This window comes from Bubalus kerabau, chromosome 3 (genome assembly GCF_029407905.1).
Source record: "Bubalus kerabau isolate K-KA32 ecotype Philippines breed swamp buffalo chromosome 3, PCC_UOA_SB_1v2, whole genome shotgun sequence".
Classification (NCBI taxonomy): domain Eukaryota; kingdom Metazoa; phylum Chordata; class Mammalia; order Artiodactyla; family Bovidae; genus Bubalus; species Bubalus kerabau.
In genome coordinates this window covers 35,568,933-35,584,735 of record NC_073626.1, presented here as the reverse complement: position 1 = coordinate 35,584,735, position 15,803 = coordinate 35,568,933, and the positions used below count along the sequence as shown (strand labels likewise).

Below are 15,803 nucleotides of genomic sequence, written 5' to 3'. Positions count from 1 at the left end.
ACAATGGTTGAAAATTTAAAAATACAGTGGATAGGAGTAATAAGTGATTAGACACTGCAGAAAGAAAGATTAGTGTGCTTGAAGACATAGCAATAGAAACTATCCTAAATGAAAACCAGAGATATAAAAGGACACTTAAAAAGTTTTGAAACAGCACCAATGAGCTGTGGAACCACTTAAAAGCAGCATAATCCTAGGTAATTGGAGTCCCTGAAGGACGTGTAGAACATAGAGAATATGAAGTAATTCTCTATGGCTGCAATTATTCAAGATCAGCTTACCTGCCTCCTGAGAAACCTATAGGCAGGTCAAGAAGCAGCAGTTAGAACCAGACATAGAACAACAGACTGGTTCAAAATTGGAAAAGAGTACTTCCAGGCTGTGTATTGTCACCCTGCTTATTTAATTCATACGCAGAGTACATCATGTGAAATGCTGGGCTGGATGACTCACAAGCTAGAATCAAGATTGCTAGAAGAAATATCAACAACCTCAAATATGCAAATGATATCACTCTAACGATAGAAAGCAAAGACGAACTAAAGAGCCTCTTGATGAAGGTGAGAGAGGAGAGTGAAAAAGCTGGCTTAAAACTCAACATTCAAAAAACGAAGATCATGGCATCTGGTCCCATCACTTCATGGCAAATAGATGGGGGAAAAGTGGAAACAGTGGCAGATTTTCTTTTCTTGGGCTCCAAAATCACTGTGAATGGTGACTGAAGCTGTGAAATTAAAAGATACTTGCTCCTTAGAAGAAAAACTATGACAAACCTAGACAACCTATTAAAAATCAGAGACATTGCTTTGCCCACAAGGGTCCGTTACAGTCAAAGCTATGATTTTTCCAGTAGTCACGTACGGATGTGAGAGTTGGATCATAAGAAAGTTGAACACCAAGGAATTGACACTTTCAAACTGTGGTGCTGGAGAACACTCTTTTGAGAGTCCCTTGGACAGCAAGGAGGTCAAATCAGTCAATCCTAAAGGAAATCAACCCTGAATATTCATTGGAGCTGTAGCTCCAATATTTTGGCCAGCTGATGGGAAGAGCTGACTCATTGAAAAAGACCCTGCTGCTGGGGGAAATTGAGGGCAGGAAGAGAAGGGGGCGACAGAGCATGAGCTGGTTGGATGGCACCACTGGCTCAATGGACGTGAGTTTGAGCAAGCTCCGGGAGAAGTGAAGGACGGGGAAGCCTGGCGTGCTGCAGTCCACAAGATCGCAAAGAGTCTGCCACCACTTAGCAACTGAACAACAAACAACAATGGCTACAATTATTCTAAATTGGAGGAAGATTATAAACTTACAGATTATGGAAATTTAATGAATCCCAAGCGCAAGAAGCATGAAGAAAACATTGCCAAGGTAACATCATAATCAAAGTGCTTAAAACCAGTGATAAGAAGAAAAATCTAAAGTATTGGGGGTCGGGGATGAGGGTGGGGAGGGGAGACCTGTTATGCACAAAAGGACAAAAGTAAGAACCACAGCAGAGTTCTGTTTAGAAACAGGGCAAGCAAGAAACAGTGTAGCAGTATCTTTGAAGAACCAAAAGAAAACAGGCTCAATAGACAGGAGTTTGAGCAAACTCCAGGAGATAGTGACGGACAGGGCAGCCTGGAATGCTGCCGTCCATGGTGTGGCAAAGCATTGGACGCGACTTAGTGGCTGAATGACAGAACTATATATATCCAGTGAAATACATCTCAAAAATTAAGGCAAAATAAACATTTAAAGACATATGAAAGAATTCATCACCAGATCTGTACTTCAGAATATTAAAGGAAATCCTTCAGGAGGGAGGAAATGATACCAGATGAAAATCTGAATTCAGTCAAAGGATTGAACAGCACTGGAACTGCTAAATATATGGGTAAAAATAAAAGTGACTACAGCTCATTATACCTTCAGAGATCACATGAGAAGACTACCCATTCCATAGCTCAGGACTGCTTAAATGAAGTTTCCTACTGATCTCTGTGCTAGCTCAGCACCTTTTAAAGGCAAATTTGTGAATGATTGGGAAATTATGACATATACTGATGCTATACCAAATCAATGCAAATAAAGCAGATGTCAGTAATTTTTTTTGTATGTTGGTACGATAACCTGTTTATTGATTCTTGATGATCTTTTGAAGTTTTAGCTTACTAGTCATCATTTTCACTAGATAATGTTTTTGGAAGAAGAGAAAACAGAAAAGCATATAAGGGAGAGAAGACAATCATTTGTGATGCAGTCACATACCAGATTTCATTTTGTGAATTATTTGAAACCCTGTGTTATGACTTTTAATGTTTTCTTCTGCTCCTAGGTTATCATGTCTTAAATCAGTAGAATTGATTTGCTTAGCTAGCTGTCCTGAAATTTGTTCTTGAAACCAACACATTTCTTGATATAAGAGCTCAGATTTTTTTCCTATGTAAAAAAAAAAAAAAATATATATATATATATATATATATATATATATATATATATAGCCTACCATCTTCCTTTTTATCTCTGGCTTGGCAGTGTTTAAAATCTTTCTGTGATCTTAATGAATATCAAACTGTCTATAAGGTATTTCTTCTGAGATAGCTGATGTAGGTTATTCTTGAGGCCACTGGACTGCTTGAAAATTTTCCCAGTATTTGATGTCCAGTATGCTTACCTAGAGTGAGCCTGACTTGAGGTTCTTATGTTTCGTGGATCTCCCCATCCTCTTTGTTTTATTAATTGTATTGGGGTGGGGGCCACTGCTCAGCTTGTTGGATCTTAGTTTCCTAACCTGGAATCAAATCCAAGCCCCAAACAGGGAAATCCCAAAATCCAGCCACCCAGTTTTCCCTCACAGAAGCAGCTGGTACTGCTGGTTATTTGTGCCTTATCTCAGGGTCTGGATATTTATAAACACATGTATATATTTTCCCTCTACCCAGCACTTGGGTATCAATTATATTCACCCACACAATGGTTTGTTACACAGCCATTGAAAATAATGAGGCAGATGTATACGAACTGACTTGGAAAGGTATATGATCAAAGGAACAAGAAAGGTGCATACCCTTTCATTTCATTTTTTTTAATGCTTTAAATATAATTTCAGTACCATAAGATTCACCCTTTAAAGTGTACAGTTTTCTGTGGTTTGATTCCACAACATTTCCATCATGTTAAGAAGAAATTCCATACTCCTGCCATCTAGGTTTTTATAGTCTGTTGTTAAAAACCAATCATGCTGCAGTGGATAAGTCTTTTTTTTTTTGGCTGTGTTGTGGGCATGTTGGATCTTAGTTCCCGGATCAGGATCAAACTCGTGCCCCCTGCGTGGTTAAGTGTGGAGACTTAGACCCCTGACCGCTAGGGGAGTCCCCTGCATTGGACAGTATATACATAGCATTTCACACTTGTGCAAGAATATCTGTAGGACAAGCACCTGGAAGTGTTTGCTAGGTGACATGATTCATGCATTTAAAATTTTTAAAGTAGTTGCCCTCTCCAGAGTTTATGCTCTTACTACCAAAGTGTAAAAGTCTCTGTTTCCCATTTCCTGACTAGCATAGTCCTTAATCAAACTTGATCTTTGCCAATCTGACAAATAATCTTATCTCATTGTAATTTTCATTTGCATTTCTCTTATTCTAAGTGAGGGTGATTACTTTTACATGTTTAGGGGCTACTTGTCTTTCCTTTTTTATGGACTGATTTTTCATACCCTTTGATTTTCTGCAGGGTAGCTGACCTTTTTAAAAATATGAGCTCTTTGTGTTAGGGAGAAAAGCTGCTTGTGATATGAACTGAACATGTTTTCCCTACTTTTTTTATTTGTTTTTTAGTCTTTGTTCATTTTTTTTCTTTTATCATGCAGAATTTAAAAAAATTTTGTCATCAAATTTGGCAGACTTCTGCATCTTGTGACATACTTAGCCTTTCCCTACTCCAAGATTATAAAAACAAAATTCTCCCATATGTTTTTCTTAAACTGTAAGTCTCTTCTCCTCCCTCCCCCGCCCCCCACGTTTAACTATTAGATCCATCTGGAATTTATTTTTCTGTAAGATAGGAGGTATGGATCCACCTCCTCTTCTCTAGAGGGCTAACGTTTTCTTCCGCTGATTTGAAATGTCAGTTTTACATTGTCTTCTTGATTAAGAACGGTATGAGCAATTTTAAATATTAGCTTTCACATTCTAGGAGTGGTAGTCAGGGATTTCCCTGGTGACCCATGCTTAAAACGTTGCACTTCTAATGCATGGGGAGCTGATTCAGTCTTGGATCAGGGAACCAAGATCCCACGTGTGGCCAAGAAATAAAAATAAATTAATTTTTTTCAAAGTGGTAGTCAGATGTCTGGGCAGTGCCTTCTGATCTCTTGGGGCACCTGTAAGAACCGCAGTCCCCTTCTCTCCCTGCCAGATCCTACTGCTGCAAACTGCTATCACCCAGGGGATGTGTCTTGCTCTAGTGTGTGAAACCAAGTAGTTTGTAACCTCTGATCTAGGGACTTCCCCTTGGAAGAGGCACGGCCAGAGGCCCATCTTGTGAATCCAGAGTCATTACTTGAATGAAGGCTTCAAGGAGAGCCCAGAAGTAATGGAAGAATCTTTCCCCAAAAAACTCAGCTCTTCACTTTGGAGTCATTAGTTTCTATCCCCAGGTTGTCTTTCCACTTTAGAATCCTAGTCAATTTCTACATGTTCACACTGGTAGATTTACTCTGATAGGGCCATCTGTCCTCCTGGGGAAAGAAATACTGGCTTGGGCTGCGTTGTGACTGTGTTTTGGCACCATGTAGAGCTGGGTGTGTAGAGGTAAGAGCCATCGCTTCTAATCTGAAACTGTTTAGTTGAAAAGAGTGTGGCCCTTTAAAAAGGAGAATTCTCAGAGTACCCCTGACTATAAAGGCTTGTGGAATTCTACCCAAGGGGCGCTGGAGGAGAAGGTCTGTCTGGCAAGACTGATGCCCTGAGTAGGGTGGATGTCCCCAACGAGTGTTCTGTCAAGTGTCTGGGCAGCCCACTTGGTTTGGTAGGGGAGGATGTGCGGTGGCTTTTAATTTCATCCCTCTTGTACAATTGTCCTTGTATTGGGTCTACTCAGGGAGTAGCTTGTCACAGAACTGTGGGGTAGCAGATGCTTTCTGTGCTTGAACATTTTGGTGGCAGTGACACTTGGAAGGAGCGACTGGTGCGGCCTTCCTGTCTCGGTGTGTGTGCGTTAACCCTGGGCATCTCGTGCGCTGGAGGAGCTGATACAGGTGTAAAGGGAACCAGGAGAGACGTGAAAGGGTTCTGCCCTGATGCAAGCTGTTTTCACATACATTTAGTTTGTTCTGAAAACAGACACTTAAAAAATGAATTTACAGAGGGTACAGCAGAGCTCCAATTAAATAGTCATATTGAAGTAAAGAAATAATATGCATTTTATAGGCTTAATTATACATCATAATTAGCTAATGTAGTCCATGTGATTGTGATGTCTGGGAGACCAGCCCAGGGAACAGTTATGAGCAACAGCTAATGTGATTCCGCATGTTAAATGTCAGGATTTAAGGGCAGACCTTCATACAAATTTCTACCATATCTACTTGACGATAGTTTTCCAATTTCTCCTTCCTGTCCCTTTTCACCCCTCAAAAGCCATGTTAGTAAAGTCATCCTAGCATGCTCCTGGGTAACTCAACATCTGAGTCCTAGACACAGATTTCACTTGGCCTGAGCTCCTCCCACCGTTGTGGCCATGGCTGTTAGCGTTGGATAGGCTGTTCACACTGACCTCCTCCTGTCTCTCATCAGCTCTCCTCTCCACCAATGATCCACTCAGAGGGATAATCCACCAGCAGCTGAGCCCTGTCACCCACCAATGGGGAGGTCCCACATGGGGGGATACTTACCCCTTCCAGACCCTTCCTGAGGAAAGCAAGTTTCATTCCATGTGGCAGGAGTAATTTTTATATTTGTTTGGCCTTGTGACCGATAGGATGGGAAGTTGGGGGGAAGTGGAGAGGAGATGGCAGTTTTAACCGAGAAAAAAAAAAAACTTTAGTAGAAACTCTGCCTTCTTCGGGCGTGTCCCTCTTCTGGGCATCTCTTCAGGATTTCATTCCTCCGTCCAACTGCCGTTCACAACTGCCCTTTCCAACGGCTCCAGAACTCTTGGCCTTGGCATTCCATGATGTAAATTATTCCACGCATGGCTCGAAATGGGTGCAAAGCAATGTTACCAGGTGTCGGATCACTAGTGTAAGTTTCCCGGATCTCGGGGGAGGGAGGAAAAAGAAAGGGGGAGAACCACTCTTGGAATTTGTACAGTTGTTATTGTTTCAGCCAGAACACAGTGATTGCGCTGGCTGAGCTGGATGCTGTTGATGGCTGGGGAGAGAGGGAGCTTTGGGCTTAGAGCTGCGGTGAACTGGGAGTTGAGAGTTTCTACTTTAAAGATTCTAGGGTTAGGATGTACACTGTTTACAACTGAACAGTTGGCATTGCTGCTGCGGAGGGAGGAACTTGGGACCTTCAGTGCAAAGCCTGTCACAGTACTGCCTGGGGCAGTGGTGCCTCTTCTGTCTCAAAAAATAGGGAGAATTGACTTTTCTGTTTTCCTAAAGATAGCTAAAATATGGCTAGAAATCCAGATTGCTTACCAGGTTTGGAAACATCTAGTCACAAAATTCAAAGATCTCTGTGTGCACGGGATTTTTTTAAAAACAAAACTGTGATTGCTCCTCTTGTTCACTATATTTTTTGAGGAAGTTACTGTTCCTGGTTTACTGCCCCTTTGGGGAATTGCATGTGAAAGGTTGCTGCCAACCCCCTTAGATTTGTCTGGATTCCTTTTTGACTTGTAAGTTAAGGATTTGTGTTCAATAAAAACAATTTAAATTGAATACTTGATCTCTTGAATGACCACAAAAATTTTAAAATCACATTCATAATAAGCAATTAGCGGGAAATGCACAGGAATTACAGTTATTTATCTAGGAAAGTATAAGGTATATTTTTGTGTTGCGTTGATGCTGGTGACTTTAATCTGCTCTGCTGAAACAGTGCTTTCTTATTCCTTTTCTTCATAGTTGTCATGGATGATGATGACGACTCGTGTCTCCTTGATCTTATTGGGTAAGACGCTCATTCCGGGATTGGGGTGAATTGAGCGTGTGAGGTCTGCTGTACTGAAACAACCTAATAAGCACATTGAGACCAAGTGGGTTTTTTAAATAAAAATTAAGTAATCATCATAGGTATAGTAGATACATATAGGTATAGTAGGTAAGTATAGTATACCTACCTATAGGTATATGTAGGTATAGTAGGAGGACAGAGTGACGTGGATTAACATAGGAGTCATCATTAGGTAATCCTTTATTAAATTTATTTTCTAAGAAACCCTAGGAGGCCGAAATGAGTGCTAGTAGGAAATGGAATGACAGCAAAACAAAACAAACAAAAACTTCTAATAGTTTTAAAGCAAGGAGAGGATTCTACTTGAGCTAATATGTCATTTTCTTTTTACCCTAGTAAAGAGGAACCCTAAATATAAGTAATGTATTCATTTGCTGTTGTCTCTGTTTGGTTGTTGTTTTCTAGAGACCCACAAGCATTAAACTATTTTCTACATGGACCTAGTAATAAATCGGTGAGTAATACTCAGGCTGTCACAGTTGTACGTTTTGCTTCTTCTTTTACAGTCTGAGTGATCAGTTTTTTGAATTTGTACCTTTGCAGAGCAATGAGGACTTGACTAACGCAGGATATTCTGCAGCCAATTCAAATTCGATTTTCGCCAACTCTAGTGTGAGTATTGGAAACTGCAGTGATCAGGTGTTTCTGTCTCATTGATGCCTGGTGACTGGAAGCTGTAATTGCTTTTGGATCATGATGGGAATCCTCACTTCGTCTTTTGCAGTTGCCACAAGAGGAAAATCTATTAAATTATGTTGACAGTTTCTACTTTTAACTTAGCCTATTAAGATTTTTACTTTACTATTTTCCTAAGCTTTCAATTTTCTTTCTAAAATGCCAGGGACACATAACCTGAAAAACTTAGAGGCTTTTGAACCCTGTTACATAACCTTTAAGAAAAAATCCTTCTGAATTATGGTTATGTTCTTATCCTTTTCATCTTAAACGAGGAAAAAGATCATAGTAACTGACACCTAGTAAGCACTCAGTGTGTTCTTGGCACTAAGAGCTTAACAAATATCAACCGCACTAACCCTTACAATAATTCCATGAAGTATAGTAGGTTCTATTAGTATCCATATTTGAAGATGAGGTAACTGAAGATTGGTACTTACCGAGTATTACACAGCCAAGAGTTGCAGAGCTTGGAATTGAACCCAGGCCACCAGGTTCCAGGGTGCAGGTCCTTAAACTCTAGGAGCATCTAGACAAGAAATCTGACCTGGGGGACAGGGGAGTTCTGCCTGGAAACTGTATCCAGATGGCTGTGTTTAAGCCCATGTTACTTTAATCTTTTAACTGCTTTGTTCTCCACGGATGATAGTCCAGAGTCCCACTGCCCAAGTTTGAATCCTTGCTCTGCCACTTTCTAGCTCTGTAACCTTGCTTATATCACTAAATCTCTGTGAGGCTCAGGTTCTTAATTTGTTAATCCAGGAGAATGATAATTCTACTTCATAGGCTGGTTAAGATGAATGGAACTAGTCCATGGGCACACTGTTCAGTTAATGTCGACTTGTTGTCATCATCAGGGTCTTTATTTTCTTCCTCCATAATATGGAGTACCATTGGAGTAGCATTTAGAAAGTTCTTGGGAACGTACAATTCTTTAACATATTTGAGTGTGTACAAAGTATGTTAGATCATAACATGTAAGACTCCTCCACATGCTAGAGGTGGCTTTAAAGTCACAACACTATCTCCTGTAAGGCTTGTGAATCAGTAGCAATTCTGAAATTCATTCTGCATGGGCAATAACTGCATGCATGCCTATAGCCCATAAAGGAGGTATTTAGCCTGTTTCCCGACACTGCTGATGTTTCCTCACCAGCTCTCCCCCTTCGGTGTGAGTATGATTCTAACTCTTCAGGCTTCTTCATTCAGGGTGGATTTTGGGGGAACTTGGATTATGTCATGGCAATAGAAATATTTTCAAAGCTTTGAAAACTATGAAATTTTAAACCCATGGTCGGTTAGTTTGTGCACTGTGAAAACATTACTATGTCTCACCACTCAGGAGATAATCCACTGTTGCCTTGACCTTTCTCTGCAGAAACAAGCAAACACACCTCCTTGGTTTCAGTGGCCTACCCCCACTTCCTTTCAAATGACTTCAAGTTCTAATTGGGTGTCAGGTGAACTGGTCTTGCTTTTCTACCTGGTTCTTTCCGTCTTCTAGCCCCCAGAACACCACACCTTACTGGCCTATGGCTGAGAATTTCTAGGGTTTTGAAAACTGGACTGTTCATTCTTCTTCTTCTTTTTTTTTTTTCAGTCACACTCTGCGGCTTGTAGGATCTTAGTTCCCCAGCCAGGGATTGAACCCAGGTCCTGGCAGTAAAAATACCAGGTCCTAACTGCTGGACCACCAAGGAATCCCTGGACTGTTTATTCTTGCTTGATCTAGTTTTAAATGTTTTTCTTCACCTTTAAAAATTTTTAATTATGTTACAATATATATAACCAGTTTACCATCCTAACCATTTTTAAGTATACAGTTTGGTAGTGTTAAGTATATTCACATTGCCTTCACTTTGTGTTAAATAACTATTGATTTCATTTTTTTTTCTTTTATAACCTTGTCGTATCCCATGATAAACTTCTGGCCCAGTGGAGTGTCTCTGATTTATCAGTAACTGTGTTCAGTTCTCTACATATGCCTGTTTTGTTGTCTCTAATTGGAATGCCCAGAACTTAAGGACTCATTACGGACAGACACTCATGCACAAGTGAGCACTTGACAAATGGTGACCAACTTTTACTCTTGAATAGGACACTGATAGAGTTTTTAAAGCATCATAATGAGCTGATTACTCTAAGAAATCAAATGCGCATTCACTCATTTCACAAGGGAAGCTTCTTTTCATCCAGACTGATCTTGCCTGGATTGGGACAGGTTAGAACTAGGGGAGTTCTGAGAAACCTTGAAAGTCAAGGCTGCATCTGGGATACCTTCTGGACATCTAGTAGAACCACACTCAGAACTCCCAAAATTCACGTCTCCTCCTGTGGTACAAAGAACTAGACACTGCTGTCTCCTGGATACACACATACCCTAGGCTGAGTCCCATTCAGGCTTTGGACTTGGGAACAATCCTGAAAAATAATGCCTGTGCCACTGTCTCAAAGAATAAAACTACTCAGGTAGCCATGAGTATGTTTGCATTATTGATCTGTTCCCTATAAAATAATTTACCAGAGCAATGAATGCTTATACTTACCAAAAAAGAAAAAAAAAAACAAAAAACCTTAAACATCCTTACTAAGGAAATCAAGTATCAGAATAAGATGAGCAGTGTAGAGAGTTGAGTCTAAAAAGAAGACTGTTATGCTTTATTCATATTCAAAAGTGAGATTCGTTTTTTGTTTAAGAATCTCTTTCAGAGGTGAGATACGCCTTGTAACCTCCCACTTATCTTTTTAGAATGCTGATCCTAAGTCAGCCCTCAAAGCTGTAAGCAGCCAGCTTGGAGAAGGGCCCAGTGATGGACTGCCACTTTCAAGTAGCCTTCAGTTTCTCGAAGATGAACTTGAGTCTTCTCCTCTTCCTGATCTCAGTGAGGACCAACCTTTTGACATTCTTCAGAAATCCTTGCAGGAGGCCAATATCACTGAACAGACGTTGGCAGAAGAGGCATATCTGGACGCCAGTATAGGTTCAAGCCAACAGTTTGCACAAGCTCAGCTTCATCCCTCTTCATCAGCATCCTTTACTCAGGCTTCTAATGTTTCTAATTACTCAGGTCAGACACTGCAGCCTATAGGGGTGACTCATGTGCCTGTTGGCACCTCGTTTGCAAGCAATACGGTGGGTGTGCACCATGGCTTTATGCACCACGTGGGGATCAGTGTGCCCAGCCAGCATCTGTCTAATAGCAGCCAGATTAGTGGTTCTGGACAAATACAGTTAATTGGGTCATTTGGTAATCAACCTTCCATGATGACTATTAATAACCTAGATGGATCACAAATTATACTAAAGGGTAGTGGGCAGCAAGCCCCCTCGAATGTGAGTGGAGGGCTTCTTGTTCACAGACAGACTCCTAATGGCAACTCCTTGTTTGGGAACTCCAGTTCCAGCCCAGTAGCACAGCCTGTTACCGTTCCGTTTAACAGCACAAATTTCCAAACATCTTTACCTGTGCATAACATCATCATACAAAGGGGTCTTGCACCAAATTCAAATAAAGTCCCAGTTAATATCCAGCCAAAGCCTATCCAGATGGGTCAGCAAAACACATACAATGTGAACAACTTGGGAATACAACAGCACCATGTCCAGCAAGGGATCTCGTTCGCCTCTGCAAGCTCACCCCAGGGCTCAGTGGTTGGTCCGCACATGTCTGTGAACATCGTAAACCAACAGAACACAAGGAAGCCCGTCACCTCGCAGGCCGTGAGCAGCGCTGGGGGCAGTATCGTTATTCATTCTCCCATGGGCCAGCCTCACACACCCCAGAGTCAGTTCCTCATACCTACAAGCCTTTCTGTCAGTTCCAACTCGGTACACCATGTCCAGACCATCAATGGGCAGCTTCTTCAGACTCAGCCCTCTCAGCTCATTTCCGGCCAGGTGGCCTCAGAGCATGTCATGTTGAACAGAAACTCTTCCAACATGCTCAGGACCAACCAACCATATTCTGGACAGATGCTGAACAACCAGAGTGCCGCCGTCCAGTTAGTGTCCGGGCAGACATTCGCCACCTCCGGAAGCCCGGTGATTGTCAACCACGCCTCCCCTCAGATCGTCGGTGGACAGGTGCCTTTGCAGCAGGCATCACCCACCGTCTTGCACCTGTCCCCTGGGCAGAGCAGCGTCTCCCAAGGAAGACCTGGCTTCACCCCCATGCCCTCGGTGACAAGCATGGCAGGACCTAGTCGGTTCCCTGTTGTCAGTTCGTCCAGCACTGCCCATCCTAGTCTTGGGTCTGCGGTTCAGTCTGGTGCATCAGGATCAAACTTTACAGGAGATCAGCTGACCCAGCCAAACAGGGCTCCAGGACCGCTCAGTGTGTCCCATCGTCTTCCAGTTCCTTCTTCCAAGTCTACCAGCACCTTCAGTAACACGCCTGGAGTGGGAAGCCAGCAACAGTTCTTCTGTCAGGTAATGTTCCCTTTATCAAACAAATGCTTGGGTGATTATGGAATGGAAGAATGGAATATGTATTTGTAAAGAATATAATTTTCATCCTAGGTTCCCAATTTATTATCTGAAGATGTTCAACTTATGATTGATTGCCTTTTTTCTTCTTAGTTGAAATGTTCTATCCCGCATAGCATTGTGGTTTAGGGTGGAGACTTCATGGATTTGAATCTAGGCTGTATGACTGGGAACAAGTCTTACCTTAACTAACCTCTCTAGACTTAAGTTTTTCCATCTGTATAATAGACTTTTTATTAATAATACTACCATCCCACATAGTTATTGAGAAAGGTAAATGAGATAATCTGTATAAAGCACTTAGCATGGTCCCTGGCAAGTGGCAAATACTCAGTGTGTGCTTAGCTCATTGTGTCCAACTCTTTGCAACCTGGACTGTTAGTCAGCCAGGCTCCTCTGTCCATGGGATTTTTCAGGCCAGAATACTGGAGTGGGTTGTCATTTTCCTCCTCCAGGGGATCAAAGAGCCAATATTAATACATATATTTGATGGAATGTGTTATAGGCATTTAAAAGGAAAGATTATTTCAGATTATTTACTTACATCATGGGGCTTCCCTGGTGGATCAGACAGTAAAGAATCTGCCTGCAGTGTGGGAGACCCGGGGTCAATCCCTGGGTTGGGAAGATCTGCTGGAGAAAGGAATGGCAACCCAGTCCAGTATTCTTGCCTGGAGAATTCTATGGGCAGAAGAGCCTGGCAGGTTACAGTCCATGGGGTCGCAGAGTCAGACACGAGTGAGTGACTAACACTTTGGCTTCACTCCCACTTGCATCTTGTAGAAGCCACTGGGTCCTATGACTATGGACTGGGTAGAGAAGTCGTGGCTGTTTCTTGGGTGCCAACTGGAAAAGCTCAGGGACCCACTGAGACTCAGCAGCGGGTAACTGGCCTGCACAGAGGGATGCATACAGAGGGAAGGATCCAGGGCACTGGATTGGACCAAGTACCTGAGCCTGTTCTTACCAGGCTGCTGTGCAGGTGAACGACCAGGAAGTCAGTTACACCATGTGAAGATGATGTTCCTGAAAAGCATTTCAGACATTTGTCAGCGGTGGTCCCTCACCCCATCTGCCAGTCCTTGAACTCCTATGGCTTTTGGCTCTCGCACATTGAGAATGTTCTGTAGCCCCAGTTCCATACCCCACCTGCCCGCTGTGGTATACCCTCTCAACTCCTCCATTTTCCCTGCCTTTCTCCTCCACATTTAGAAGAACTCAAAAACTTCTCTCTACCATGTAGGTCAATATTTTTTAAACTGTATACCTTTGACTTAGTAATTCCATTAAGAATCCTAAAGAAACAAAGATTATTTATGATTAAGGATGTTCAGTGTACCTTTTGGTATCAAAACTGTTTGTTTGTGTGTTTTGTTTGTTAAATTTTATTTACATTTATTTGGCTGTCCCACGTCTTAATTGTGGCATGCCAGATCTTTGATCTTAGTTGTGACATGTGGGGTCTAGTTCCCTGAACAAGGATCAAACCCAGGACCCCTGCTTTGGGAGTGAGGAATAGTAGCCATTGAACCACCAGGGAAGTCCCTCTGTGTGTTTTGAAATAATGTCAGACTTACAGAAAAACTAGAGTTGTAAGAATGTGTACAGAATTTTCGTGTACCCTTCAGCAAGATTCTCCAAATGTTAACTTTTTACTCCATTTGTTTTATTCTTCTCTCTCTCTCTCTCTATTTCACACACACACATACACAAACACACACATAAAGTTTTGAAGAGTAAATTGCAGGCATGATGCCTCTTGACCCCTACGTACTTCAGTCTCAACAGGTTTATTTCTTGAAGTCAGGGGCATTCCGCTACATAACCACAGTACTGTTATCAAAACCAAGAAGTCAGCATTATTACAATATTACTATTAAATCTATAGACTTTATTCTGTATAGCTCATTTTCCCAATAATGTCTCTTATGGCAAGAGAGAATAAAATATGTTTTGTTTTGTTTTTATGGTCCAGGATGCAACCTAGGATCACTGCCTAATTCTGTTGTCATGTCTTTAAATCTGAAATAGTTTCTTCATTTTTTATGACCTTGACTTTTTGCAGAGTACAAATCAATTATTTTATTGAGTGTCCCTCAATTAGAGTTTCTCTAATGTTTCCTCATGATGAAATTCAGGTTATACATTTTTGGTGGCCTTCCCTGGTGGCTTAGCAGTAAAGAATCTGCCTGCCAATGCAGTAGATGTGTGTTTGATCCCTGGTTCAGGAAGATCCCCTGGAGAAGGAAATAGCAACCCACTCTGGTATATTTGCCTGGGAAATCCCATGGACAGAGGAGGCTGGTGGGTTGTAGTATATGGGGTCGCAAAGAGTCAGACTCAACTGAACAACTAAACAACACATTTTTGATAGGACTGCCACAAAAGTGGTGTATGTGTCCTCCTGAGGTGGACTCGTCCCATTCCTGGTCATGTCAACTTTGAGCACTTGCTTAAGGTGGGGTCTGCTTCATGTGGTTTCTGATGTGTCATTAATAAGCTTCTTTGGGGAGCTACATTGAGATTATGTAGATATCGTTTCTTGTCAAACTTGAACTAGTTTAAGCTTCCATTGATAATTCCCAACTGAATCAGTTACTACTCAGTCAGCTGTTGCTGTGATGGTCAGCACATAGAGACTCTCGAATCCCATCAAGTTTATTCTACCTTAACTGTTAGCATTCTGCTCTAAGGAAGAGCTTTCCTGTTTCTCCCTTTTACAAATTCTATCAGTATAGACTCATAGATTCTTATCTTATTTAATGGGTTAAAAATTGTTGCAATCATTTATTTTGATGCTCAAATTGATCTTTTAAAATTATTTTTTAACATGAAACTTGAGATCATATGCTCTTTTTTTTTTAAATTTCACTTTGATGCTTAGGTTTGTTGGGGTTTATATGTTTATTTAATTTTTTGGGTGCATGGCATGTGGGATCTTAGTTCCCTGCCCAGGGGTTAAACCCGCATCCCCTGCTTTGGCAGCGCAGACTCCTAACTACTAGACCACCAGGGAAGTTCCACTCAGGTTGATTTGATGGCCATTGAGCGCCCCTCCAAATTAGCTGCTGGTCCCTCTGACATGTTTCCATTGTGTTTTGAGCACTGCCTTTTAATTTCTGGGAAAACATGATGTTCCATGTTCATCTTTCACTTTCCTGCCCCTGCCCTGGAATTCAACCATTTTAGGGGCCTTGTTCTTTCTAGTGGAGAACAATACTTAGAAGCCAGGATCTGAGCACTACATATTCATTGCTACAGATGTTGTCGCAACTGGGACTTATATATATCTACACATACACAACATCTGTAGCTATCTATTATCTATATATCTATATTAAAAACAGTGAGTTCATATTGATACTTCAATTCTAATCCAGGACCACCAGATTCATTATTCAAGTGTCCTTTCCATATTTATCACTCCCTTTTCTAATTGGAGAAGGCAATGGCACCCCACTCCAGTACTCTTGTCT

At 41.5% G+C, this 15,803-nt stretch overlaps 1 protein-coding gene across 2 annotated transcripts in view; it reads left to right on the top strand.

The window, feature by feature from the left end:
* BICRAL (BICRA like chromatin remodeling complex associated protein) overlaps nucleotides 1-15,803 on the top strand; it is a 78,216-nt gene that overhangs the window by 36,963 nt on the left and 25,450 nt on the right. The window contains exons 1-5 of one of the 2 annotated variants that reach the window (XM_055571397.1): nucleotides 4,921-6,227; nucleotides 7,058-7,103; nucleotides 7,572-7,620; nucleotides 7,710-7,778; nucleotides 10,591-12,270. In XM_055571397.1, coding sequence (XP_055427372.1) covers nucleotides 7,063-7,103; nucleotides 7,572-7,620; nucleotides 7,710-7,778; nucleotides 10,591-12,270 — 1,839 coding nt within the window. In that variant the 5' untranslated portion in view covers nucleotides 4,921-6,227; nucleotides 7,058-7,062. Of the gene's footprint in view, nucleotides 1-4,920; nucleotides 6,228-7,057; nucleotides 7,104-7,571; nucleotides 7,621-7,709; nucleotides 7,779-10,590; nucleotides 12,271-15,803 lie in introns of those variants that run through there. The other variant, XM_055571396.1, reaches the window with a different exon arrangement.